This window comes from Brachyhypopomus gauderio, chromosome 20 (assembly GCF_052324685.1).
Source record: "Brachyhypopomus gauderio isolate BG-103 chromosome 20, BGAUD_0.2, whole genome shotgun sequence".
Lineage (NCBI taxonomy): Eukaryota > Metazoa > Chordata > Actinopteri > Gymnotiformes > Hypopomidae > Brachyhypopomus > Brachyhypopomus gauderio.
In genome coordinates this window covers 4,130,523-4,155,340 of record NC_135230.1, presented here as the reverse complement: position 1 = coordinate 4,155,340, position 24,818 = coordinate 4,130,523, and the positions used below count along the sequence as shown (strand labels likewise).

The 24,818-nt window shown below is 39.9% G+C and overlaps 2 protein-coding genes across 2 annotated transcripts; one reads left to right on the top strand and one right to left on the bottom strand.

Annotated features, from left to right (window-relative positions):
- Positions 1 to 972: 972 nt before the first annotated feature.
- Positions 973 to 2,739, top strand: LOC143484217 (fish-egg lectin-like). Its single transcript, XM_076982853.1, has 5 exons — positions 973 to 1,162; positions 1,245 to 1,472; positions 1,618 to 1,832; positions 2,147 to 2,274; positions 2,463 to 2,739. Exons 1-5 carry the CDS (start codon positions 1,108 to 1,110, stop codon positions 2,602 to 2,604), a joined length of 768 nt encoding a protein of 255 aa, XP_076838968.1. The 5' UTR covers positions 973 to 1,107; the 3' UTR covers positions 2,605 to 2,739.
- A 7,698-nt stretch (positions 2,740 to 10,437) lies between these two features.
- On the bottom strand, positions 10,438 to 24,073 carry LOC143484616 (uncharacterized). The gene is made up of 16 exons (XM_076983431.1): positions 23,354 to 24,073; positions 19,921 to 20,113; positions 19,542 to 19,655; positions 19,046 to 19,219; positions 15,074 to 15,266; positions 14,692 to 14,805; positions 14,255 to 14,368; positions 13,854 to 13,967; positions 13,413 to 13,526; positions 13,012 to 13,125; positions 12,571 to 12,684; positions 12,170 to 12,283; positions 11,725 to 11,838; positions 11,324 to 11,437; positions 10,923 to 11,036; positions 10,438 to 10,493 (listed from the first exon to the last, which is right to left on the bottom strand). The coding sequence occupies exons 4-16, from the start codon at positions 19,078 to 19,080 to the stop codon at positions 10,458 to 10,460; spliced, it is 1,404 nt and encodes a 467-aa protein (XP_076839546.1). The 5' UTR covers positions 19,081 to 19,219; positions 19,542 to 19,655; positions 19,921 to 20,113; positions 23,354 to 24,073; the 3' UTR covers positions 10,438 to 10,457.
- Between the last annotated feature and the right edge of the window lie 745 nt (positions 24,074 to 24,818).

Below are 24,818 nucleotides of genomic sequence, written 5' to 3'. Positions count from 1 at the left end.
GCAGTTCATGGGTACAGCAGTGCTTTGTGCTTTCCAAAAAAAGTGAAACATTGATTCAATCTGTACCCCACAGGAACAAACATTCAGAAACACAAACACACATTGCAGCTAATTTCTAACCCACTGATTGATAAACCATTTGTGGAATTTGTGAAACCTCTAATGCGATTAATACTTGTTTGTACCTCATTGCACTTATATGAAAATTACAGAAAACCTTGGCGTTTTAGTACCCTCAGAGCATCTTGTTGCCCTGAGGCAACAAACCAAAATCTGGGGGCAGGAGGGCGGGGGGGGGGGGGGGGGGGGGGGGGGGCAAATTTTATTATTTATATATTATAAGGGACCCCTAATCTAGCAAATACTAGGATGAAAAAAATTTTCCTCCTAAAATAAAAATTCATGCCATAGAGGGTTAAAACAGTCTGTGTACTGTGGAGAGCTACCTCAGTTCTCTACAATGATATTTGAAAATTAAGCTCTTCTCTCACTGTGGATAGCATTGTTATAAAGAGAAACACTCCTTCAAAATGCTATGATGAATTTCTAGTTTAGTTTAGCTATGATTAATTTCAAGTTTAGCAACATGTGACAGACAAACTGTACAACAGAAACTGTCCTTCACTCAGTCTATCAAACATGAACCTGAATCAAATGTGCTAAAGCAAACACACATGATAAAAGTAAATATTCTAAGCAGATAATGAAATGTTTCCAGACAGCAGACTAGTGGATGAGACAGTGTGGGGGAAACTGGGCTGAGTGGGCAGGATGAGGGTAATGTGGGGCATAATCAGAAGAATGAGGGTAAAATGGGGCAGGATCAGGAGAATGAGGGTGGCATGGGGCATTCACATTCTAAGCATGTTCTGTAAGTGTTTCTGTGCTCGCGACAGGGTTAACACAGTATCTAATGCCATTGTTACATCATTCACATTCTAAACATGTTTTGTAAGTGTTCCAGTGCTCATGGTCTCCTAAACCAGCCTATCACCTGTAGCCTAAGAGGAGGGGATACAGATCCTCCCCCCACCACGTCCCTATAGACTATAAATAAACACCATCTCCCTGTATCCGCACTTCACTAGGGGAAGAACACTGAAGACCATGAAGGGAACAGCCATCCTCATTGTGCTCCTGAATCTCTGGATTACCAGTCAGGGTGAGTGTGTACACTTAGTTAAATAAGACCAATACTTATCACTTCTTTCCGTTCTCATCTCATGGTGTGTATTGATTTACAGCTCTTGACTGTAAAGTGGTAGAAGGCAGACTGAAGCAGATTGATGCTGGGAATGGTCAGGTGTTTGGAGTGAACTCAGCTGGTGAGATCTTCACTCTGTATAAAAGCGGGTGGACAAAGTTACCAGGAGCCCTGAAGCATGTCAGTGTGGGTCCTGCTGGAGTCTGGGGAGTCAACTCAGAGGATAACATCTTCAAACTTGTGAGAGGAGACTGGGTAACTGTTCCAGGTAGGCTGGTCCATACATACTGGACAAGAATTCAACATGTAACATTAAGGATTAGGGTCTAACTTATTACCTTGTACTTGTTTTTAGTATTTGAATTCCTGTTCCTACAATATTCTTCAACTTCAATGTTTTCTCCAACTTTCAGGTCTGCTGAAACAGACAGATGCAGGGGGTTCATTATTCATAGCTGGTGTCAACATGCATGATGACATTTTCTGCCTTAACGGGGATGAAACCATGAGCTACAAGACAGGTGCTAATGCCCACTGGGTTAACATTCCAGGAAAGCTAAAATACTACAGCTGTGGACCCTACAGCTGCTGGGGGGTCAACAGCCAAGACAACATCTTCATTATGAAGGTAAGGGGGAGAAGTCAACTCAGAGGACTACATTTACATTATGAAGGTGGACTCAGAGCAATGTTTTGATTACTGGAGGATATCATACACTCATTCTCATAATGCACTCTGTTGATGCAATCCTTTCAAACTTTCTTTGTGTTTACTGGGTACTATGTTGTTAAAGGTTTGGTTTCTTGACACTTCATTATCACATTTACTGATTTATGTTGGCATAGTGCTAAATAATTATTACACTATATTCTTATTCTAATAATATTTATTCTCAAATTTATAATTATCTAAATTGTCCGTCTGACTCTTTTTTGCGTCAGGGAGTGAGTCCAACAGCTTGTGGTGGTTCTATGAATTGGGAGGCAGTACCTGGATTACTTTCCATGATTGAAGTTTCTACTGATGGAAAGGTGTATGGGGTCAATTCCCTTGGAGATTTCTATTACAGGTACTTAGATTTTTTTTACCTTATTATATACGTTGAAGGAAAAACCCACATTGGGACATATGTGTAATAAGAATAATATAAATATTTTAGAAATGTGTTAAACACAATCACAGAAGATATAAGTAGATATAGGAATATTCTGCCTTTGATTGTGCTACATAATGGGCTATTTTATTCTTGTCTTCCAGAGAGGGCACCTCTCCATGCAACCCAACTGGCACTGGATGGCAACACATCCCACACTCACAAAAAGTCAAACACGTTTCCTACGATCTCGGGCACCTGTGGCTCATTGGCACAGATGACAGCATTTCAGACTGCAGCACTTAAAACAAACATTGTCTCTTAGAGAATAAGATTAACATTCTGCAATCTATTAGTGTTTTTAAAGATGAAAAAAGAGTATATATGAAGAAAGAAAAAATAAAGCTTTAACTTGCATAACTCTGTTTAATATGTTTTAATGCAATAATAATAAAATTGGAATTCCATAGCAACCACATAGAATACTTTAGCAACCATATAGCATGACCCTAGCAACTACCTGAGGCACCATATCAATCAGTTAGTACAGTGGTTCTCAAACTTTTTCTATCATTCCCCACCTCAGAAGAAGGGGAAATTCCACGCCCCACCTGTCCCATATCACCCAAACAAAATGGTAATAAAATACAAATGGGGGTGGCGATCGTGATTTGTTGACGAGGGGGGGTTGTGGCGAGGCGAACGTAATTTGTTGACCGGGGGGGGAGGCGATACAAATTAATTAAAGGGCCGAATCTAGCCTTGGTTCACAGTGTTCCGCAGACATTTTAAACATCCGGGGCTTATGCAAAACGAACAGGCATTAAAACGACAGGCTTAAAAAGGTTCATTTTTTCCAATTGCTTGCGCCCCACCTGCAATACCCATGCGCCCCACTAGTGGGGCGTGCCCCACACGTTGAGAAACGCTGAGTTAGTGTGACAAAGACTGAGATGTCTGAGGGATCCATTTGCAGATAAAAAGTTTAATATCAGAGGTCAAGGCACAGGGGCTATCTAAAACAAAACCTGTCATGGAACAGATCAAAAATGAGGTCGAGAAGACAGAGGGCAGAGACAAACACAGACACAGGTATCAAACACGAGAGGCAAGATGAAGAAACAGCTTAGTGAGGTTACTGAACGCAGTACAAAACTTCTCACTGACCAACAGACTGAATGAGCACAAGTAGGTGGTGGAAAATTGAAAACAATTGAGACAGTAACCATGGAGATTCTGGAGTGGTGGCCCTCTGCTGGTCAGGACGGGGTTGCTGATAGTAGCAACTACCTAGTGTCAGTACTGGCAATCCTGCCTCTCACCAGCAGAGGGCCCCATCTCCAGAGTACTGATGACATCACCTGTTTCCCTTAATTCCTCCTCCTATTTAGCCCCTAACCACACCTCACACGTTATTAAGTATTGCCTCTGTTTTCAGCACGCATGCCAATCCGTTTTCTGTTTCATATACTCTTCTGGAAAAACTTCATAGGGAGTTTTTCCTTGCCACTGTCGCCTTTGGCTTGCTCATTAGGGATCTGGACCCATACGATTGTAAAGCTGCTTTGTGACAACATGTGAACATTGTGAAAAGCGCTATATAAATAAATTTGACTTTGACTTCTGTTTTTGACCCGGTTTTACATCTCTCTGGATGTCGTCCTTTAGGCCTAGCCCTTCTGTACTGATGCCCCCTCTCTCTGGTCTCTGGTTCTGATCCTTGCTACATTCCACCTTGCTCTGCTGATTTCTATTAAAGATTGCCATCATTCTTACCTGCACATGGACCCAAGTGTGTTCTCTGACCCGCCGACGTTACACCTAGCAACAACCTGGGACATAGCAATGGTGTAGCAGTTTTCCCACAGTATTAGAGCTACAAAAGTGATGGTGCAGCTTAAGTGGTTCTAGGTGGAGAAATACATGGTAGTGTTTATTTACAGGACCAATAACAGTTGAAATACATGGTAGTGTTTATTTACAGGACCAATAATGATTGAAATACATGGTAGTGTTTATTTACAGGACCAATAACAGTTGCAATCAGAGGCTGTATGTCTAGATAATGTTATTCCATTCAGCTGTTCCATACAAATAAACCCCAACATTTTCAGTCATGGTGTACCCAGGAATACTTTCCTGAAGATCAGTCCATTCATATGTCTCTGTGGGTCCTGCTGGAATCTGGGGAGTTGACTAAAAAAATAACATCTACAGGTTTAAAAGGTGGATGTTATAAATAAAACATAAAGCAACTTGGATATCACCGGATGGGAAAACCAGAAATCAGATAGATCACACACTAGTTAATAAAAGATTTAGGAATTTAGTCAAAGATACAAGAGTGTACAGATCTGCAGATATTGGAAGCGACCACTATCTAGTATGTACAACGATCAAGCTAAGACTGAAGAAACAACAAAAAGAGAAAAAAAATCCCAGAGTCAAGTATGAAACGGCAAAGCTGAATGATAGGGCCATCCTCAATACCTTTTCCATCAGTTTGCGAAACAGGTTCCAGGTATTAGAAAAGGAAGCAAAAGGAGTAGGAAATGAAGAAGTAGAATGTGATGCCCAAATAATGGAAAAAGCATATAAAGAAGTAGCTGAAGCCGTCCTTGGAAGACCACGGAAAAAGAAGAAGCCATGGATCAGCGAAGAGTCTTGGAGTCTTGTAGAACAAAAAGAGAGACTACATAAGAAAATCTTAAGTACATATTCGGAAAGAATCAAGAAGCAGTTAAAGGAGAAGTTCACAGAGAAGATCAAAGAGGTGAAGCGAAATGTTAAAGCAGATAAAAGGAAATGGTTGGAGAATATTGCTAGAGAAGCTGAAGACGCTGCAAGAAAACAACATATGAAGACCCTACATGGACTCACAAAGACATTATGTAATGAGAGACCCAGACAGAGTACAGCAGTACTAGACAAAGATGGTAACCTCATCAGCGGAAGAGAGGAAATCAAGTTAAGATGGACAAAACACTTCAAGGACCTGTTTAATACAGAAGAACCAGAAAAACCCATAACAGAAGACAATGAATGTGATTTCAATAACAGAATTGAGGAGATCACAGTAAACAAACCATCGATTGTTGAAGTCAAAGAAGCCTTAAAAAAACTGCAGAATAATAAGGCACCAGGAATTGACTGCATCACAGCTGAGCTGTTGAAAGCTGATGTAGACTTCTCAACAAAAAAAGTGCATCAGCTACTACAAAAGGTATGGAAACATGAAATCATACCAACAAACTGGAAGAAAGGGCTTATCATCAGAATAGCAAAGAAAGGAAACCTCAAAGAATGTAAGAACTCAAGAGGGATAACCCTACTATCTGTTGTGGGAAAGATACTTGGCAGGATTATCGTAGACCGTATACGGCATGGAGTTGACTGCAGACTAAGGAAAGAACAAGCAGGTTACAGAGCAGGAAGAGGAACTACAGAGCAAGTATTCATACTACGGAACATCATAGAACAGGTCAACGAGTGGCAAGCAACACTGTACATAAATTTTGTAGACTTTGAGAAGGCTTTTGACTCTGTCCATCACAAGAGCCTGTGGATAATCCTGGGAAAGTATGGAATCCCAGAGAAGATTGTGAGAATGATCAGAGCGTTTTATGAAGATTTCCAGTGTGCAGTTAAAGATCAAGGAGAAATATGTGAATGGTTCGACATTAAAACTGGTGTCAAACAAGGTTGCAATATGTCAGGTTTCTTATTCTTGATTGTGATGGATTGGATCATGAGAAGAACAGTTGGACATGGAGAGAATGAAATTAGATGGAAGCTAACATCGAAATTGGATGACTTGGACTTTGCAGATGATATAGCATTATTATCCTCTACAAAACTACAAATCCAAGATAAAACAACACGGTTGGAAGCAGAGGCCAGGAGAGTAGGTCTTAAGATCAACAATCAGAAAACAAAAACGATGAGGATTAACACAAGCAACCAGGAAATAATTCATATTAAGGGCAAAGTCATCGAAGAGGTAGAGCAGTTCACTTACTTAGGTGCCACCATTTGTAAAGAGGGAGGCGGAATGAAAGACCTGAAGAACCGACTATTTAAAGCAAGAGGTGCCTTCATCAGACTTAAGAAGATCTGGAGCTCTAAAAGCATCACAAGAAGAACAAAACTAAGACTTTACAAGACGCTAGTGGTTTCAGTCTTACTATATGGATGTGAGACATGGAAAATGAACAAAGGAGACAACAAAACAGTAGATGTGTTCCATAATAGATGCCAACGCAGAATACTCCAAATACACTGGCAAGATCACATCAGAATTGAAGACCTACTAGAAAGAGCTGAAATGAAGCCGTTGAGCGAAGAGGTGAAGCTACGTAGATGGAAAAGGATCGGACACATACTACGTCAGGACCACAACAACGACTGCAATATAGCAATGACTTGGGCACCAGAAGGGAGAATAAGAAGAGGAAGACCAAAGACCACCTGGAGACGTACTGTGGAGAAAGAGAGAAAAGAGCTGGGATGGACATCATGGGCTGAAGCAAGAACGGCAGCAGCTGACCGAAAGAAGTGGAAGTGCTCTGTAAAGGCCTTATGTGCCACAAGGCACGAAGTGGATAGGTGAGGTGACAGGTTTTAAAAAAAAAGAACCTGGATAAATGTTCCAAGTATGCATACTGGACAATAATTAAAACAGGTTTTCCATCTTGCTGTTTTTGAATCTACATTTCTATAAAATGAGATGTCTATTTGTAAGATTTTGCTACTTTTTCCCTCAACTTCAAGGTATGCTGAAACAGATAGATGTAGGAGGTCTTTTTGTAGCAGGTGTCAACGCCTATGACGACATCTACTGCCTTAGTGGGAGTGCTTCTACGGCATTGAAGAATATGTCTAGTCCTGCTCAGTGAGTTCATATCCCAGGCAAGCTCAAATACTACAGCTGTGGACCTCAGAGTTGCTGGGGAGTCGATGCCCAAGATGAAATCTACATTTTGAGAGTAAGGGAGGAGTCATATGAGTCCACTTCATTTACACTATGAAGCAGAGGTGGGACCAAGTCAGTGTTTTGCAAGTCTCAAGTAAGTCCAAGTCTTTATCCTCAAGTCCCGAGTCAAGTCTCAAGCAAAGACAGTCAAGTCAAGTCAAGTCTCGAGTCAAGACAGGCAACAGTCAAGTCAAGTCCCAAGTCTGAAACTTGGAATTTCAAGTCCTTTCGAGTCTTTTTTTTTTTTTTTTTACCAATGTTGCAGGTATATTTCAAATGTAAATAATAGACGTGTTCTTTTTTAAATTCTCCTCAAATCTTGATAAAACATGTGCAACTGAAAACACAAAGTATAAAAAAAAATTAAATTACACCTCTTTATTGCACAGTTCAATTTGTTAAAATTAGCTGCAAAAATATTCATACTTTAAACTACAATTTTCCAGAAATAAATATTCTGTGAAAAAGTCATAAGTAGAACTCCATGTTCAAATAAAAAGTGCTGATATTTTCACAGTACAATACAAAGAACCATAACAGCATTTTTCCCTCTCTTCTCTTATCTGGTTTCTTGGAGAACATGTGTGTCCATGTGTGAGTGACACAAGACAAACAAATATAAGAACTGAACAATTAACAGGAATCAGGAATGCAACTTTAGACATTTCAGTAAACTATTCTGCATTGCATTTGCAAAAGACCAAACTGGCCAAAAGTCTGTATGTCATTTGTGCACGATGAGGCCGTAGGATGATGTCCCCATAGCTGAAAACTCGCTCCACTTTTGTCAATATATTTTTTTCTCGACGTAGATGTCTTCAAATACACAATCCATGCTGAGATAGAACTGGATATGATGGTGACAGAGAGAGGCTATCTTCCCTGAGTTCAGATACAGAACCCAGGGTTGCCAACTCTCACGCATTGAGCGTGAGACACACGCATTTGACCGCCTTCACACGCTCACACGTCACACATCCGATTTCTCACGCCGAAAAAAAAATCTAGTTTATTTACCTCTGATCCTTATCTATGATTCAATGAGTTACTAGTTCGCTCTGGCACCAACTACTGGCGATCGATCGATCGCGATATAATACTTTCCATATAAGATGGAATTTGTGTCCATTTTACACCCCGCCCGGTAACAATTCACGTTCGCTGACCCCCCCATTTGATTGGTTGTGCTGCAGCTCATGCACACACACACACACACACACACACACACACACACACACACACACACACACATACTTGTAAAAGCGTCTTTCGGGGACTACCAGCAGGAAGCTACATTGTGGGGACTACCCTTTCTAAATGCTTTAGGAATAAATCAACTACAGATTCACGTTTCAATTGACGTTGTAAAGGCAGCCATCACTTTAAATTACAGAAAAAATGTTTAGAAAGCAATGTGACATTTTCCTACATTCTGGGGACAAGTTTCTGGTAGACAGACCATGTGAGGACCAACACACACACACACCAACCCATTGTACAATTTAGGTACTTATGAACAATCTGGGGACACGAACTAAGGTTGCAGCTAGATACTAACAACAAGGTTGCAGCTAGATTGCATATTTGCAAGGAAAGACAACTGGTATAGTTATTTAAATAACAGGCCCTTTATTTAGCTCTTAAGCTTTTGCATTTGTGATGAAGTATTTTTAACAAATTTAATGCTTTAAGCCTTTCAAAAGCTCGTCAACAGTAAGCTGCCAAGCCTCAAATACAAAAATTGTATGAAAAAAAGAGAAATGTAAACTCCTTAAAGATGTCTCTTCAAAGGTTTTTTACCTTTGGAGACTATATGTTCTATAATGAACAATGAACAGAAGAAAATGCATAGTCTAAAGGAGTGTTCAAATTTACAGCTTCCTTTTAAGAGCAGTGATCCTGTTCTTTACAAAACATTTCACAGCCAACTATATTCAATGTATTCAACTAAAGATTTTCATAGTCGAATCTGATTAGTCGGATTTTCCCTTTAGTGGACTAATAGTCGAATCAGGGTTTTTTATTTATTTATCTATAGCACCATAAACAGGATCCTGTTCTAATTCAGAACTTTTTTCCACTTCAAAGTAAAAACTTAAAACACCCAGACAAATGAATAAACATGGTAGGTTGGCATTATTCAGCTTTTATTTACTTACTTATTTATTTTTAAATGAAACGCTAGAGAACATTAACCATCAGTGCGCAGATCGAACAGGCACTGTGCAAAATGTCAAAAGTATTTTAAATAAAATGTGCCTGCTTGAAAATATAAAAAAAATTATAAGTAAAGGTTCAAGTAACGGGGTTTAAAAAGCAAACAACAAAAAATGTTTATAGGCCTACTTGCGGAGACGCGACGAGATGACAAACGGCTGAACTGTGTTTTTTTTTCGCCTTACGCATTTTAAAATGGTATGCCATTTTGGTTGTTGTCGTGCAAAATGAAAGACGTTGATGGCATAATTTGCACTTTACTTTTATTTTTTCAAAATACTTTTGAAGTTTTTTGTAGCCATTATAATCTCGGCAGACGCTGATCCTGTAGAGTGTTTAGCTCCGCTCATTTGGATTGTGCAACTGCAGGGTGTGATTTATTAATGTGTAGTAAGGAAGATGCCTATTGTTAATGCGCACACATAATTTCTGTTAATAAATATTTTTAAATTAAGATGATTTTATTTGACAAAGGGCTATATATAACGAAAACAAAGACATTTCATGTAACAACTAATGCTTAGCTGCATCCTTGGGCACCCCCATGCAGTCAGAATGGTACATTTGACTATGACGTTCATAGTCGACTAGGGGGTATAGTCGACTATAGTCGAATCAGCGACTATTGCAGGACACCCCTACAGCCAACCAATCTCTGTCTTTTCAATAGGTTCAGCCTTTATACATGCCTCACACTGTTTTTTTCCTGGCACAGTGCAAGTTTTAATAAACCTGTTCAGGTGTTTTTCCACAGCTTTCACTTCATCGTTTTCCCATTTCCTTTTCTTAACCACCTTAACACCTGAATAAACGGAAGACAACATTAGTCAAATAATAATGTTTTTCGATCTCTACAGCTTGCCATGGTGTGTCAGACAATACCTTTGGGAACTAAAGTGGTACCGTTTGGCTCCGACGCTTGTGGTACTGGTTGGTTCCAATCGTGATTGAGTGGTTTCCAGCTTCTGCTTTATAGATGGTTCCAAATCCACTTCTGCATCAAGATCTAGTTAAATAAAGTACTCATAAAAAGGGGCAAAGTACATCCAATAACAATGGTGACTAGAAAAAGGTCACCAACTCAGTACATCACAGAGGATTACATAATTAAAGACATACTGAGGCACAAAAAAAGAGCTCGGCCGTTGAGCATGAGTGACAATCCCAAAAGTTTAACTGTTTAGACCTCAATTAAACTAACAAATCAGTCTGAAAAGCATCAGTATGTAGAAAGACTACCAAGGAAAGAACACTTGAGACAACTGCATTTTAATCAGTCAACAACTTGATCTGACAACTTGCAGATTAAACACCATGGTGGGGACTCACTGTAAGCCCAAAGAAATCTTCTGCCATCACTGTCAAGGCACTTTGTACATTGTGGGGACTTGACGTTTACCCAGTGAAAAACACATGAAATAGAACAGTTTCATACCGTGTTGCTGAAAGGAGACTCTTGCTGTTGAGGGTCAGTGCAATGCTGATCATCTCCAGTGGCACAGTCTGACTCCGAACAATTACTGTCTGCTGCCGTTGTAGTTTTTGTCACCTGAAACAGACACAACAGTCACTAATAAGCCCAAAAGTACAAACTTATTGAAACTGCTATGTGGTAGAAAGTATTTGTAAGCTAAACACTCCAAATAACACAAAGAAATATATACATACTTACATTAAAAATACAATTTTTAGGTAGGTGTTTTGTGAGGACTTAGTGTAAAGGTTTCCCTTTAAAAGATATTGTGGGGACTCAGTGGCACTGTCAGGATACATTGTACATTGTGGGGACTTGACGTTTACCCAGTGAAAAACACATGAAATAGAACAGTTTCATACCGTGTTGCTGAAAGAAGACTCTGGCTGTTGAGGGTCAGTGCAATGCTGATCATCTCCAATGGAACAGTCTGACTCCAAACAATTACTGTCTGCTGCCGTTGCAGTTTTTGTCACCTGAAACAGACACAACAGTCACTAATAAGCCCAAAAGTACAAACTTATTGAAACTGCTATGTGGTAGAAAGTATTTGTAAGCTAAACACACCAAATAACACAAAGAAATATATACATACTTACATTAAAAATACAATTTTTAGGTAGGTGTGTTGTGAGGACTTAGTGTAAAGGTTTCCCTTTAAAAGATATTGTGGGGACTCAGTGGCACTGTCAGGATACATTGTACATTGTGGGGACTTGACGTTTACCCAGTGAAAAACACATGAAATAGAACAGTTTCATACCATGTTGCTGAAAGAAGACTCTTGCTGTTGAGGGTCAGTGCAATGCTGATCATCTCCAGTGGCACAGTCTGACTCCAAACAATTACTGTCTGCTGCCGTTGTAGTTTTTGTCACCTGAAACAGACACAACAGTCACTAATAAGCCCAAAAGTACAAACTTATTGAAACTGCTATGTGGTAGAAAGTATTTGTAAGCTAAACACACCAAATAACACAAATAAATATATATATATATATACTTACATTAAAAATACAATTTTTAGGTAGGTGTTTTGTGAGGACTTAGTGTAAAGGTTTCCCTTTAAAAGATATTGTGGGGACTCAGTGGGGGAGGTGCACCACTTACGGACTGAAATCTTCTGCCAGCACTGTCAGGGTACATTGTACATTGTGGGGACTTGACGTTTACCCAGTGAAAAACACATGAAATAGAACAGTTTCATACCGTGTTGCTGAAAGAAGACTCTTGCTGTTGAGGGTCAGTGCAATGCTGATCATCTCCAGTGGCACAGTCTGACTCCAAACAATTACTGTCTGCTGCCGTTGTAGTTTTTGTCACCTGAAACAGACACAACAGTCACTAATAAGCCCAAAAGTACAAACTTATTGAAACTGCTATGTGGTAGAAAGTATTTGTAAGCTAAACACACCAAATAACACAAAGAAATATATACATACTTACATTAAAAATACAATTTTTAGGTAGGTGTGTTGTGAGGACTTAGTGTAAAGGTTTCCCTTTAAAAGATATTGTGGGGACTCAGTGGCACTGTCAGGATACATTGTACATTGTGGGGACTTGACGTTTACCCAGTGAAAAACACATGAAATAGAACAGTTTCATACCATGTTGCTGAAAGAAGACTCTTGCTGTTGAGGGTCAGTGCAATGCTGATCATCTCCAGTGGCACAGTCTGACTCCAAACAATTACTGTCTGCTGCCATTGTAGTTTTTGTCACCTGAAACAGACACAACAGTCACTAATAAGCCCAAAAGTACAAACTTATTGAAACTGCTATGTGGTAGAAAGTATTTGTAAGCTAAACACACCAAATAACACAAATAAATATATATATATACTTACATTAAAAATACAATTTTTAGGTAGGTGTTTTGTGAGGACTTAGTGTAAAGGTTTCCCTTTAAAAGATATTGTGGGGACTCAGTGGGGGAGGTGCACCACTTACGGACTGAAATCTTCTGCCAGCACTGTCAGGGTACATTGTACATTGTGGGGACTTGACGTTTACCCAGTGAAAAACACATGAAATAGAACAGTTTCATACCGTGTTGCTGAAAGAAGACTCTTGCTGTTGAGGGTCAGTGCAATGCTGATCATCTCCAGTGGCACAGTCTGACTCCAAACAATTACTGTCTGCTGCCGTTGTAGTTTTTGTCACCTGAAACAGACACAACAGTCACTAATAAGCCCAAAAGTACAAACTTATTGAAACTGCTATGTGGTAGAAAGTATTTGTAAGCTAAACACACCAAATAACACAAAGAAATATATACATACTTACATTAAAAATACAATTTTTAGGTAGGTGTGTTGTGAGGACTTAGTGTAAAGGTTTCCCTTTAAAAGATATTGTGGGGACTCAGTGGCACTGTCAGGATACATTGTACATTGTGGGGACTTGACGTTTACCCAGTGAAAAACACATGAAATAGAACAGTTTCATACCATGTTGCTGAAAGAAGACTCTTGCTGTTGAGGGTCAGTGCAATGCTGATCATCTCCAGTGGCACAGTCTGACTCCAAACAATTACTGTCTGCTGCCGTTGTAGTTTTTGTCACCTGAAACAGACACAACAGTCACTAATAAGCCCAAAAGTACAAACTTATTGAAACTGCTATGTGGTAGAAAGTATTTGTAAGCTAAACACACCAAATAACACAAATAAATATATATATATACTTACATTAAAAATACAATTTTTAGGTAGGTGTTTTGTGAGGACTTAGTGTAAAGGTTTCCCTTTAAAAGATATTGTGGGGACTCAGTGGGGGAGGTGCACCACTTACGGACTGAAATCTTCTGCCAGCACTGTCAGGGTACATTGTACATTGTGGGGACTTGACGTTTACCCAGTGAAAAACACATGAAATAGAACAGTTTCATACCATGTTGCTGAAAGAAGACTCTTGCTGTTGAGGGTCAGTGCAATGCTGATCATCTCCAGTGGCACAGTCTGACTCCAAACAATTACTGTCTGCTGCCGTTGTAGTTTTTGTCACCTGAAACAGACACAACAGTCACTAATAAGCCCAAAAGTACAAACTTATTGAAACTGCTATGTGGTAGAAAGTATTTGTAAGCTAAACACACCAAATAACACAAAGAAATATATACATACTTACATTAAAAATACAATTTTTAGGTAGGTGTGTTGTGAGGACTTGGTGTAAAGGTTTCCCTTTAAAAGATATTGTGGGGACTCAGTGGCACTGTCAGGATACATTGTACATTGTGGGGACTTGACGTTTACCCAGTGAAAAACACATGAAATAGAGCAGTTTCATACCGTGTTGCTGAAAGGAGACTCTTGCTGTTGAGGGTCAGTGCAATGCTGATCATCTCCAGTGGCACAGTCTGACTCCGAACAATTACTGTCTGCTGCCGTTGTAGTTTTTGTCACCTGAAACAGACACAACAGTCACTAATAAGCCCAAAAGTACAAACTTATTGAAACTGCTATGTGGTAGAAAGTATTTGTAAGCTAAACACACCAAATAACAAAGAAATATATATATACTTACATTAAAAATACAATTTTTAGGTAGGTGTTTTGTGAGGACTTAGTGTAAAGATTTCCGTTTAAAAGATATTGTGGGGACTCAGTGGGGGAGGTGCACCACTTACGGACTGAAATCTTCTGCCAGCACTGTCAAGGTACATTGTACATTGTGGGGACTTGACGTTTACCCAGTGAAAAACACATGAAATAGAACAGTTTCTTACGGTGTTGCTGAAAGGAGACTCTTGCTGTTGAGGGTCAGTGCAATGCTGATCATCTCCAGTGGCACAGTCTGACTCCAAACAATTACTGTCTGCTGCCATTTTAGTTTTTGTCACCTGAAACAGACACAACAGTCACTATTTAGCGGCACTCCATCTAATGTAGAAATGCATTTCTAAAATGTTGTATTCATTATATAAAAGTAACTTTGGGATTAAAGACTACTGCTATTCTGAGTTTGGTAAGTAAGTGTTATTTAAAATAAGAATAACAGAAAGCTTTAATCCCAAAGTTCCTTTTACATAACTGATATACCATTTTATAAATACATTCACAATTTGGTATCCAACTATGCACCATAGCTACAAGAAGTACCATTCTTACTTTGCTCCTCCAGGGACAATCACCATCTCCATAATTATAAGTAATCTCCTCTCTAGTATTTATGTCTCTTGAAGCAAAAAGACACAACCAAGGTCTTCCTTCCACAACGATTCTCTTAATTTTATAGTTAGGGTTAATGTGGTTATCATTAACCAGTCTTCCGAGAGTGCCATCGTCCTTTGCAGCATCAACACTGAATTTAAACAAACAGAACATGATTATTTGGGGACAAAAGGTGTTTAGTCATGACAGTTGCAGAATTAAATACCATAATAAAGCTTAACATTACAACATTGCATTCTTTCCAGTCATTTCATCGTATAGCAAAGTTCTTATAATACATTAATTTTGCTCATATCATTATTAGACTAAGACCCTTTACAGTATTCTTTCTCTATTAAGTAACGACAACTGTCATTACTTAAGTACTTTGTGTTGTAGAATGACTACAAAGCGCTGTATATATAGATGTTACACATAACCCTGACAAAAAACAGCACAGGCCAAACCAGCAAGGTTTGACCAACACAGACTAGCTGTTTTATTTTTTCATCAGGGAAACAAATAGAAAATGGCACATTGTCACGTCTAGCTCCGACCCCTGCCCCAGTCGTGTCGTTCGTCCTAGCCCGGCCTTTTTTCTTGATTTCCTTTGTTTCCCCCCTGTCTGTCACGCCCTGTACCTTGTGTCCCTGCCCCTTCTCATCGTTTCAGCTGTGCCTTCTTTAATTCTCCCCTAGTCAGTGTTTAAATTCCCCTCATCTATTTTGGCTTATTCTCCTTCTTGCCCGTGTGTTCCCATTGTTTCTTGTTTGTGCCATGTTGTTCGCCATTTTAGTTTCCTTGTCCTGAGCGTTTTAGTTTCGCATTTCGGTAAAGTGCTTTAGAGTTCCTGGTAGCTTAGTTTTTCCCTTTGTAGTGTTTGTTCTATGTCGTTTTTTGCTGTTGTTCCCGTGTTGTTTGCTAGTTTGTTCCCCTTTCACGTCGTGTTCGAGGTGTTTAATGTCTGTCGCTGCCGGTGTACAGAAAATCTGTGCTACTCATTGAGCTTTCCAACGTAGGGCTACTGCGCATGCGCACGATAATTTCACGTTAGTGTCAGTGCACACCCATAGCGCAAAATTATAGATATATACACTGCTCAAAAAAATAAAGGGAATACTCAAATAACACATCCTAGATCTGAATGAATGAAATATTCTCATTGAATACTTTGTTCTGTACAAAGTTGAATGTGCTGACAACAAAATCACACAAAAATCATCAATGGAAATCAAATTTATTAACCAATGGAGGCCTGGATTTGGAGCCACACACAAAATTAAAGTGGAAAAACACACTACAGGCTGATCCAACTTTGATGTAATGTCCTGAAAACAAGTCAAAATGAGGCTCAGTATTGTGTGTGGCTTCCACGTGCCTGTATAACCTCCCTACAATGCCTGGGCATGCTCCTGATGAGGTGGCGGATGGTCTCCTGGGGGATCTCCTCCCAGACCTGGACTAAAGCATCCGCCAACTCCTGGACAGTCTGTGGTGCAACGTGACGTTGGAGGATGGAGCGAGACATGATGTCCCAGATGTGCTCAATCGGATTCAGGTCTGGGGAATGGGCGGGCCAGTCCATAGCTTCAATGCCTTCATCTTGCAGGAACTGCTGACACACTCCAGCCACATGAGGTCTAGCATTGTCCTGCATTAGGAGGAACCCAGGGCCAACCGCACCAGCATATGGTCTCACAAGGGGTCTGAGGATCTCATCTCGGTACCTAATGGCAGTCAGGCTACCTCTGGTGAGCACATGGAGGGCTGTGTGGTCCTCCAAAAAAATGCCACCCCACACCATTACTGACCCATTGCCAAACAGGTCATGCTGAAGGATGTTGCAGGCAGCAGATCGCTCTCCACGGCGTCTCCAGACTCTGTCACCTCTGTCACATGTGCTCAGTGTGAACCTGCTTTCATCTGTAAAGAGCACAAGGCGCCAGTGGCGAATTTGCCAATCCTGGTGTTCTCTGGCAAATGCCAAGCGTCCTGCACGGTGTTGGGCTATGAGCACAACCCCCATCTGTGGACGTCGGGCCCTCATACCATCCTCATGGAGTCGGTTTCTAACCGTTTGTGCAGACACATGCACATTTGTGGCCTGCTGGAGGTCATTTTGCAGGGCTCTGGCAGTACTCCTCCTGTTCCTTCTTGCACAAAGGCGGAGGTAGCGGTCCTGCTGCTGGGTTGTTGCCCTCCTACGGCCTCCTCCACGTCTCCTGGTGTACTGGCCTGTCTCCTGGTAGCGCCTCCAGCCTCTGGACACTACGCTGACAGACACAGCAAACCTTGCCACAGCTCGCATTGATGTGCCATCCTGGATGAGCTGCACTACCTGAGCCACTTGTGTGGGTTGTAGAGTTCGTCTCATGCTACAACGAGTGTGAAAGGACCACCAACATTCAAAAGTGACCAAAACATCAGCCAGAAAGCATAGGTACTGAGAAGTGGTCTGTGGTCCCCACCTGCAGAACCACTCCTTTATAGGGGGAGGTCTTGCTAATTGCCTCTCATTTCTACCTGTTGTCTATTTCATTTGCACAACAGCAGTTGAAATTGATTCACAATCAGTGTTGCTTCCTAACTGAACAGGTTGGTTTCACAGAAGTGTGGTTGACTTGGAGTTATATTGTGTTGTTTAAGTGTTCCCTTTATTTTTTTGAGCAGTGTATATCGATTCATACTACCGTGTCAAAATGTACTACCGCAGCAGTAGCTGTACGTACGATCATTTAATAGGCTATATTACCTTATCCGAATGTGCTTCTACCATTAATACTGTAGGTAGGTACAATAATTTAAAAGGCTATATTGCCTTATCTGAATGTGCTTCTACCATTAATACTGTAGGTACGATAATTTTATAGGCTATTTTACCTTATCCGAACGTGCATGCAGCATTAATACTGTGTGTAGGTACGATAATTTTATAGGCTATTTTACCTTATCCGAACGTGCATGCAGCATTAATACTGTAGGTAGGAACGATCATTTTATAGGTTATATTATCTTATCGGTATATGCTTCTAGCAATAATACTGTAGGTATGAGCATTTATAGGCTATATTAGCTTATCAGAACGTGCTCTCAGCAATGAGTTAATCAAGTCATGTACTGATTACTAGATCGCTGTGCTTAAGGAATGTCTTAGAAACCCACTGTGATTGTGACTGTGCAAACGTTATTAACGTTACATGGTTATTTGTATTTAAGAAAGTTGCTTTAGAAATGTAAAATAGCCAAACAGAACGAATGTTAAGCGTTAAGAAGTGCTCATTTCAAGGTCAATCAACTAACACTAGTTAGTGTAGGACGGAATAAACGGATGGATAAAATCAAGAACGATTATTTATTGGCAAGGGTAAAACAAACTGACCAGCAGAAATGTGTTAGAAACACATAATATAGTAATATTTAAAAATATTTATTTTAATATCCTAGGTCTTTCCTAGGATATTAACAAAAATATTTAACAATTGTTGATAAAGCAAAATGCAAAAAGATTTATGTTGCAATATGATTAAATATGACAAATGGGCAATATTCACCCTTAATCCAAGAGAAAAAACAGCTGGCAGCGCACAATTGTGGGCTACGCTAAACACTGACGTAAAAGTAGCATGCGCATGCGCAGTAGCCCGAGGTACGACAGCTTGACTGGTAGCAATCCTGTTTCCCCATGCCTAGTTTTCCCTCTATGTTTCGTGCTCATTTTTGTTTATTTAATAAACCCCTTTAAACCCTGCATCTGCGTCACGCCTGCCCGCTTAAATCGTTACACACACAGAGTTGAATAACCGGAATGGTAATGAATTTAAAAGGCTTGGAAATGGCGACGAACACCCAACCCTCACCCCCTCCTATCCTCATAAACACACCAAGCCATTTAGCCATGAACACCATTTAAATGTATGAAGAAATACTCACGTCCAGAACTTTCCGTGCCAGATGTAGTCGAACATGAATACTTTCTGGTCGCTGTTATAAACTCTGTCTTTTTTGACTCTCCTCGGAGCTGATTAGGTCTCCTCTGTACTCATCTCCAGTGGCACAGTCTGACTCCGAACAATTACTGTCTGCTGCCGTTGTAGTTTTTGTCACCTGAAACAGACACAACAGTCACTAATAAGCCCAAAAGTACAAACTTATTGAAACTGCTATGTGGTAGAAAGTATTTGTAAGCTAAACACACCAAATAACAAAGAAATATATATATACTTACATTAAAAATACAATTTTAGGTAGGTGTTTTGTGAGGACTTAGTGTACAGGTTTCCCTTTAAAAGATATTGTGGGGACTCAGTGGGGGAAGTGCACCACTTACGGACTGAAATCTTCTGCCATCACTGTCAGGATACATTGTACATTGTGGGGACTTGACGTTTACCCAGTGAAAAACACATGAAATAGAACAGTTTCTTACCGTGTTGCTGAAAGGAGACTCTTGCTGTTGAGGGTCAGTGCAATGCTGATCATCTCCAATGGAACAGTCTGACTCCAAACAATTACTGTCTGCTGCCATTGTAGTTTTTGTCACCTGAAACAGACACAACAGTCACTATTTAGCACTCCATCTAATGTAGAAATGCATTTCTAAAATGTTGTATTCATTATGTAAAAGTAACTTTGGGATTAAAGACTACTGCTATTCTGAGTTTGGTAAGTAAATGTTATTTAAAATAAGAATAACAGAAAGCTTAAATCCCAAAGTTCCTTTTACATAACTGATATACCATTTTATAAATACATTCACAATTTGGTATCTAACTATGCACCATAGCTACAAGAAGTACCATTCTTACTTTGCTCCTCCAGGGACAATCACCATCTCCATAATTATAAGTAATCTCCTCTCTAGTATTTATGTCTCTTGAAGCAAAAAGACACAACCAAGGTCTTCCTTCCACAACGATTCTCTTAATTTTATAGTTAGGGTTAATGTGGTTATCATTAACCAGTCTTCCGAGAGTGCCATCGTCCTTTGCAGCATCAACACTGAATTTAAACAAACAGAACATGATTATTTGGGGACAAAAGGTGTTTAGTCATGACAGTTGCTGAATAAAATACCATAATAAAGCTTAACATTATAACATTGCATTCTTTCCAGTCATTTCATCGTATAGCAAAGTTCTTATAATACATTAATTTTGCTCATATTATTATTAAACTAAAACCCTTTACAGTATTCTTTCTCTATTAAGTAGGCCTGTGTTGAAAAAATCGATTTTCCAATTCAGAATCGATTCGCATATGATGATCTGATAATCGATTCGTACGTCCAAAGATCGATTTTTTAGTGAACTTTTACCCCCGCCTCGTCACTGAATTCACGCAGGCGTGCTCGGTCTAACTAACTGTAAAACAACATGGCGTCGGACAGTGCCGGTAACGACGATAGTCAAATCGGCAATCTAAAAACAGAAGGACAGTTTATCCAGTGTCAGTGACTATTTACAGTTAGTCCATGTCACTGACAGTTTACCCAGTGTTTTTACAGTTTAAAAAAGTTAAAAATGTTCTTGTAACGTTGGGCGCAAGGCGATGGACGAGACAGAATCCTTTGCACTTTCCAAATCGTTACGTTTATTACATTTACCGAAGCGCAGACAGCGCACATAAAACACGTTTACATAGAACGTTTGCGACTCAAACAACGACGAGCACCGGACGCTGCGCGAACGCACAAACCCCACGAGGTGAGACGGATTATCACAAGACGCACCCGCACCCACGGAGATCTACAGACGCAGACAAGTAGACGCAGTTAACACACGCCCAAAAGGGAGGGGTCGGGGACCATAACATGACAGTTCTGTTCTTATATTTGCACTTTAAAGAAAAATACACGTTTACATTTTATACTTTCAGTTTATTAAGTGTGAGCACTTTTAAAATAAAAATGCATTTGGTAGCAACAGCTTTTGGGTGAATTCTTAATTATTTCAATCATAATAATAATGCACTGGTTAGTGTCCCAGTAGGAGTCCACTGTTGCAGACACCTCAAAGATGTCCTCTGTTTATTGTCCTGGATTACCTTTCTTGAAGGTAGATTTATGATCATGATGATTTATATCATGTTGCTTCTGTTCATAGTCAGGAAACAGCTCAAATACATTTTTAATAACACTAAACCCCGAATTGGATCGAATCGGATCGAATCGATTAAATCGAAATAAATCGATTCTTAATCTTCAGAATCGGAATGATTCTTGGAATTTGAATCGATACCCAGCCCTACTATTAAGTAACGACAACTGTCATTGCTTAAATACTTTGTGTTGTAGAATGACTACAAAGCCCTGTATATATAGATGTTACACATAACCCTGACAAAAAACAGCACAGGCCAAACCAGCAAGGTTTGACCAACACAGACTAGCTGTTTTATTTTTTCATCAGGGAAACAAATAGAAAATGGCACATTGTCACGTCTAGCTCCGACCCCTGCCCCAGTCATGTCGTTCGTCCTAGCCCGGCCTTTTTTCTTGATTTCCTTTGTTTCCCCTCTGTCTGTCACGCCCTGTACCTTGTGTCCCTGCCCCTTCTCATCGTTTCAGCTGTGCCTTCTTTAATTCTCCCCTAGTCAGTGTTTAAATTCCCCTCATCTATTTTGGCTTACTCTCCTTCTTGCCCGTCTGTTCTCATTGTTTCTTGTATGTGCCGCGTTGTTCACCATTTTAGTTCCCTTGTCCTGAGCGTTTTAGTTTCGCATTTCGGTAAAGTGCTTTAGAGTTCCTGGTAGCTTTGTATTCCCTTTGTAGTGTTTGTTCTATGTCGTTTGCTTGCTGTTGTTCCCGTGTTGTTCGCTAGTTTGTTCCCCTTTCACGTCATATTCGAGGTGTTTAATGTCTGTCGCTGCCGGTGTTCAGAAAATCTGTGCTACTCGTTGAGCTTTCCAATGTAGGGCTACTGCGCATGCACACGATAATTTCACGTCAGTGTCAGTGCACACCCATTGCACAAAATTATAGATATATATATCGATGCATACTACCTTGTCAAAATGTACTACCGCAGCAGTAGCTGTACGTACGATCATTTAATAGGCTATATTACCTTATCCGAATGTGCTTCTACCATTAATACTGTAGGTAGGTACAATAATTTAAAAGGCTATATTGCCTTATCTGAACGTGCTTCTACCATTAATACTGTAGGTACGATAATTTTATAGGCTATTTTACCTTATCCGAACGTGCATGCAGCATTAATACTGTGTGTAGGTACGATAAATTTATAGGCTATTTTACCTTATCAGAACGTGCATGCAGCATTAATACTGTAGGTAGGAACAATCATTTTATAGGTTATATTATCTTATCGGTATATGCTTCTAGCAATAATAATGTAGGTATGAGCATTTTATAGGCTATATTAGCTTATCAGAACGTGCTTTCAGCAATGAGTTAATCAAGTCATGTACTGATTACTAGAACGCTGTGCTTAAGGAATGTCTTAGAAACCCACTGTGATTGTGACTGTGCAAACGTTATTAACGTTACATGGTTATTTGTATTTAAGAAAGTTGCTTTAGAAATGTAAAATAGCCAAACAGAACGAATGTTAAGCGTTAAGAAGTGCTCATTTCAAGGTCAATCAACTAACACTAGTTAGTGTAGGACGGAATAAACGGATGGATAAAATCAAGAACGATTATTTATTGGCAAGGGTAAAACAAACTGACCAGCAGACATGTGTTAGAAACACATAATATAGTAATATTTAAAAATATTTATTTTAATATCCTAGGTCTTTCCTAGGATATTAACAAAAATATTTAACAATTGTTGATAAAGCAAAATGCAAAAAGATTTATGTTGCAATATGATTAAATATGACAAATGGGCAATATTCACCCTTAATCCAAGAGACAAAACAGCTGGCAGCGCACAATTGTGGGCTAGCTAAACACTGACGTGAAGGTAGCATGCGCATGCGCAGTAGCCCGAGGTACGACAGCTTGACTGGTAGCAATCCTGTTTCTCCATGCCTAGTTTTCCCTCTGTTTCGTGCTCGGTTTTGTTTATTTAATAAACCCCTTTAAACCCTGCATCTGCGTCACGCCTGCCCGCTTAAATCGTTACACACAGAGTTGAATAATCGGAATGGTAATGAATTTAAAAGGCTCGGAAACGGCGACGAACACCCAACCCCCACCCCCTCCTATCCTCGTAAACACACCAAGCCATTTAACCATGAACGCCATTTAAATGTATGAAGAAATACTCACGTTCAGAACTTTCCGTGCCAGATGAAGTCGAACATGAATCCTCTCGGGTCGCTGGTATAAACTCTCTGTCTTTTTTGACTCTCCTCGGAGCTGATTAGGTCTCCTCTGTACTCCAGAACGAACTCTCCTTTATTGAACCGGGACACGGCGAACACTCCCCGACCTTGTTTACGGACACAACCCGCACTGACCGCACTGACCAGTGAACATACACCTTTACTCCGAGTTACTTTAACCTCGTCAGATTTGCTCACCTTTAAACGAATCAATGTATTTAATCTCAAGCCCCGCTTTGTCGCGAGCCGTGGTGATGTGTAAAGTCGCGTCATTTATCGGTGTTTTTCTCCTTCCACTCAATTCAGGTGGTCGCGCCAAATAAACACCTCACTCCCGATGTACAGGTTAACAAATCTAAATAAACAGTGAATGTGCATACAGTGTAATAGTAACAGTAGCGGGCTGCTTTACGGAGTGGGTTAAACGCATCAGAAGGGATGAAAGCTAACTAGCATTAACTACAAGTCCGAACGCTGCGGTACTGACGCTAACATGTAACATATCCGGCACTATTAATGGTTTATACTCCACCACAGTCTGGTTAATGAAGCACTTATCGTTTTAAGTAGTTTTAAACTATAAAACATGTCGTTTCACAGCCAAAACCAACTCACATACGAAGCGCAGCTTCTCCGACGCCGAGAACTAAATTGCTTGCTAATCTGCAACCTTATTGGCTCATATTGATTCATTCAGTTTTATTGGCGTGACTAATTACAACAAAAGTAACAAGAAATTAAGAGCAACATTATTACAAAACAAGTGGTAAATAAATATATTATTAATAAAATAAAGGCAAATTTACAAGTGTATATATATATATTGTATATATATATACATATAAAAATCTCATACTTTCATTGTTTCCAGTTTCAACCAATCAGAGTGCATCGTTGCTGTACCACGTGATAAAGTGTGCTACCCGATTCTGTTTTACAGTCTTTGGCCACAGGTGGCGTGTACACACTCTGAGCAGGTGCCTCCCACACACTCGCACACTTTTGACGTGATTGTGGTCATGCTGGGGACTTCTGAGATATTTTTGGTGGGGGTGTATCTCATCGAAATATACATGCTACAATGGTTAACTTCGTGGGGACTCGATTTTAGGTCCCCACGATGACACACGTCCCCACTTTATTGGTGTGTATTCAGGTCGAAGTTCCCACGTTGTATGGTTTACAACACACACACACACACACACACACACACACACACACACACACACACACACACACACACACACACACAACGTACAGAGTGTGGAAAAGCAGAGGACCGGTCTGCGTCAGAAGGACGGAAATGAAATTAATGGGGCGCACATTATAAATATTAATATGCGTTTTAAAATTTAGATTTGGGGTAAAAAAATCAAGTCTTTGCAAGTAAACAGGTTCAAGTCCAATTC

Coding starts and splice junctions, on each gene's coding strand:
- LOC143484616 (XM_076983431.1), bottom strand. CDS start 19,080: ATGTTCGACTACATCTGGCACGGAAAGTTCTGGAC. Junction 11,839..12,169: donor AGTCTTCTTTCAGCAACACG/GTATGAAACTGT, acceptor TGTCTGTTTCAG/GTGACAAAAACTACAACGGC. Junction 11,037..11,323: donor AGTCTTCTTTCAGCAACACG/GTATGAAACTGT, acceptor TGTCTGTTTCAG/GTGACAAAAACTACAACGGC.
- LOC143484217 (XM_076982853.1), top strand. CDS start 1,108: ATGAAGGGAACAGCCATCCTCATTGTGCTCCTGAATCTCTGGATTACC. Junction 1,163..1,244: donor TCTCTGGATTACCAGTCAGG/GTGAGTGTGTAC, acceptor ATTGATTTACAG/CTCTTGACTGTAAAGTGGTA. Junction 1,833..2,146: donor ACAACATCTTCATTATGAAG/GTAAGGGGGAGA, acceptor TTTTTGCGTCAG/GGAGTGAGTCCAACAGCTTG.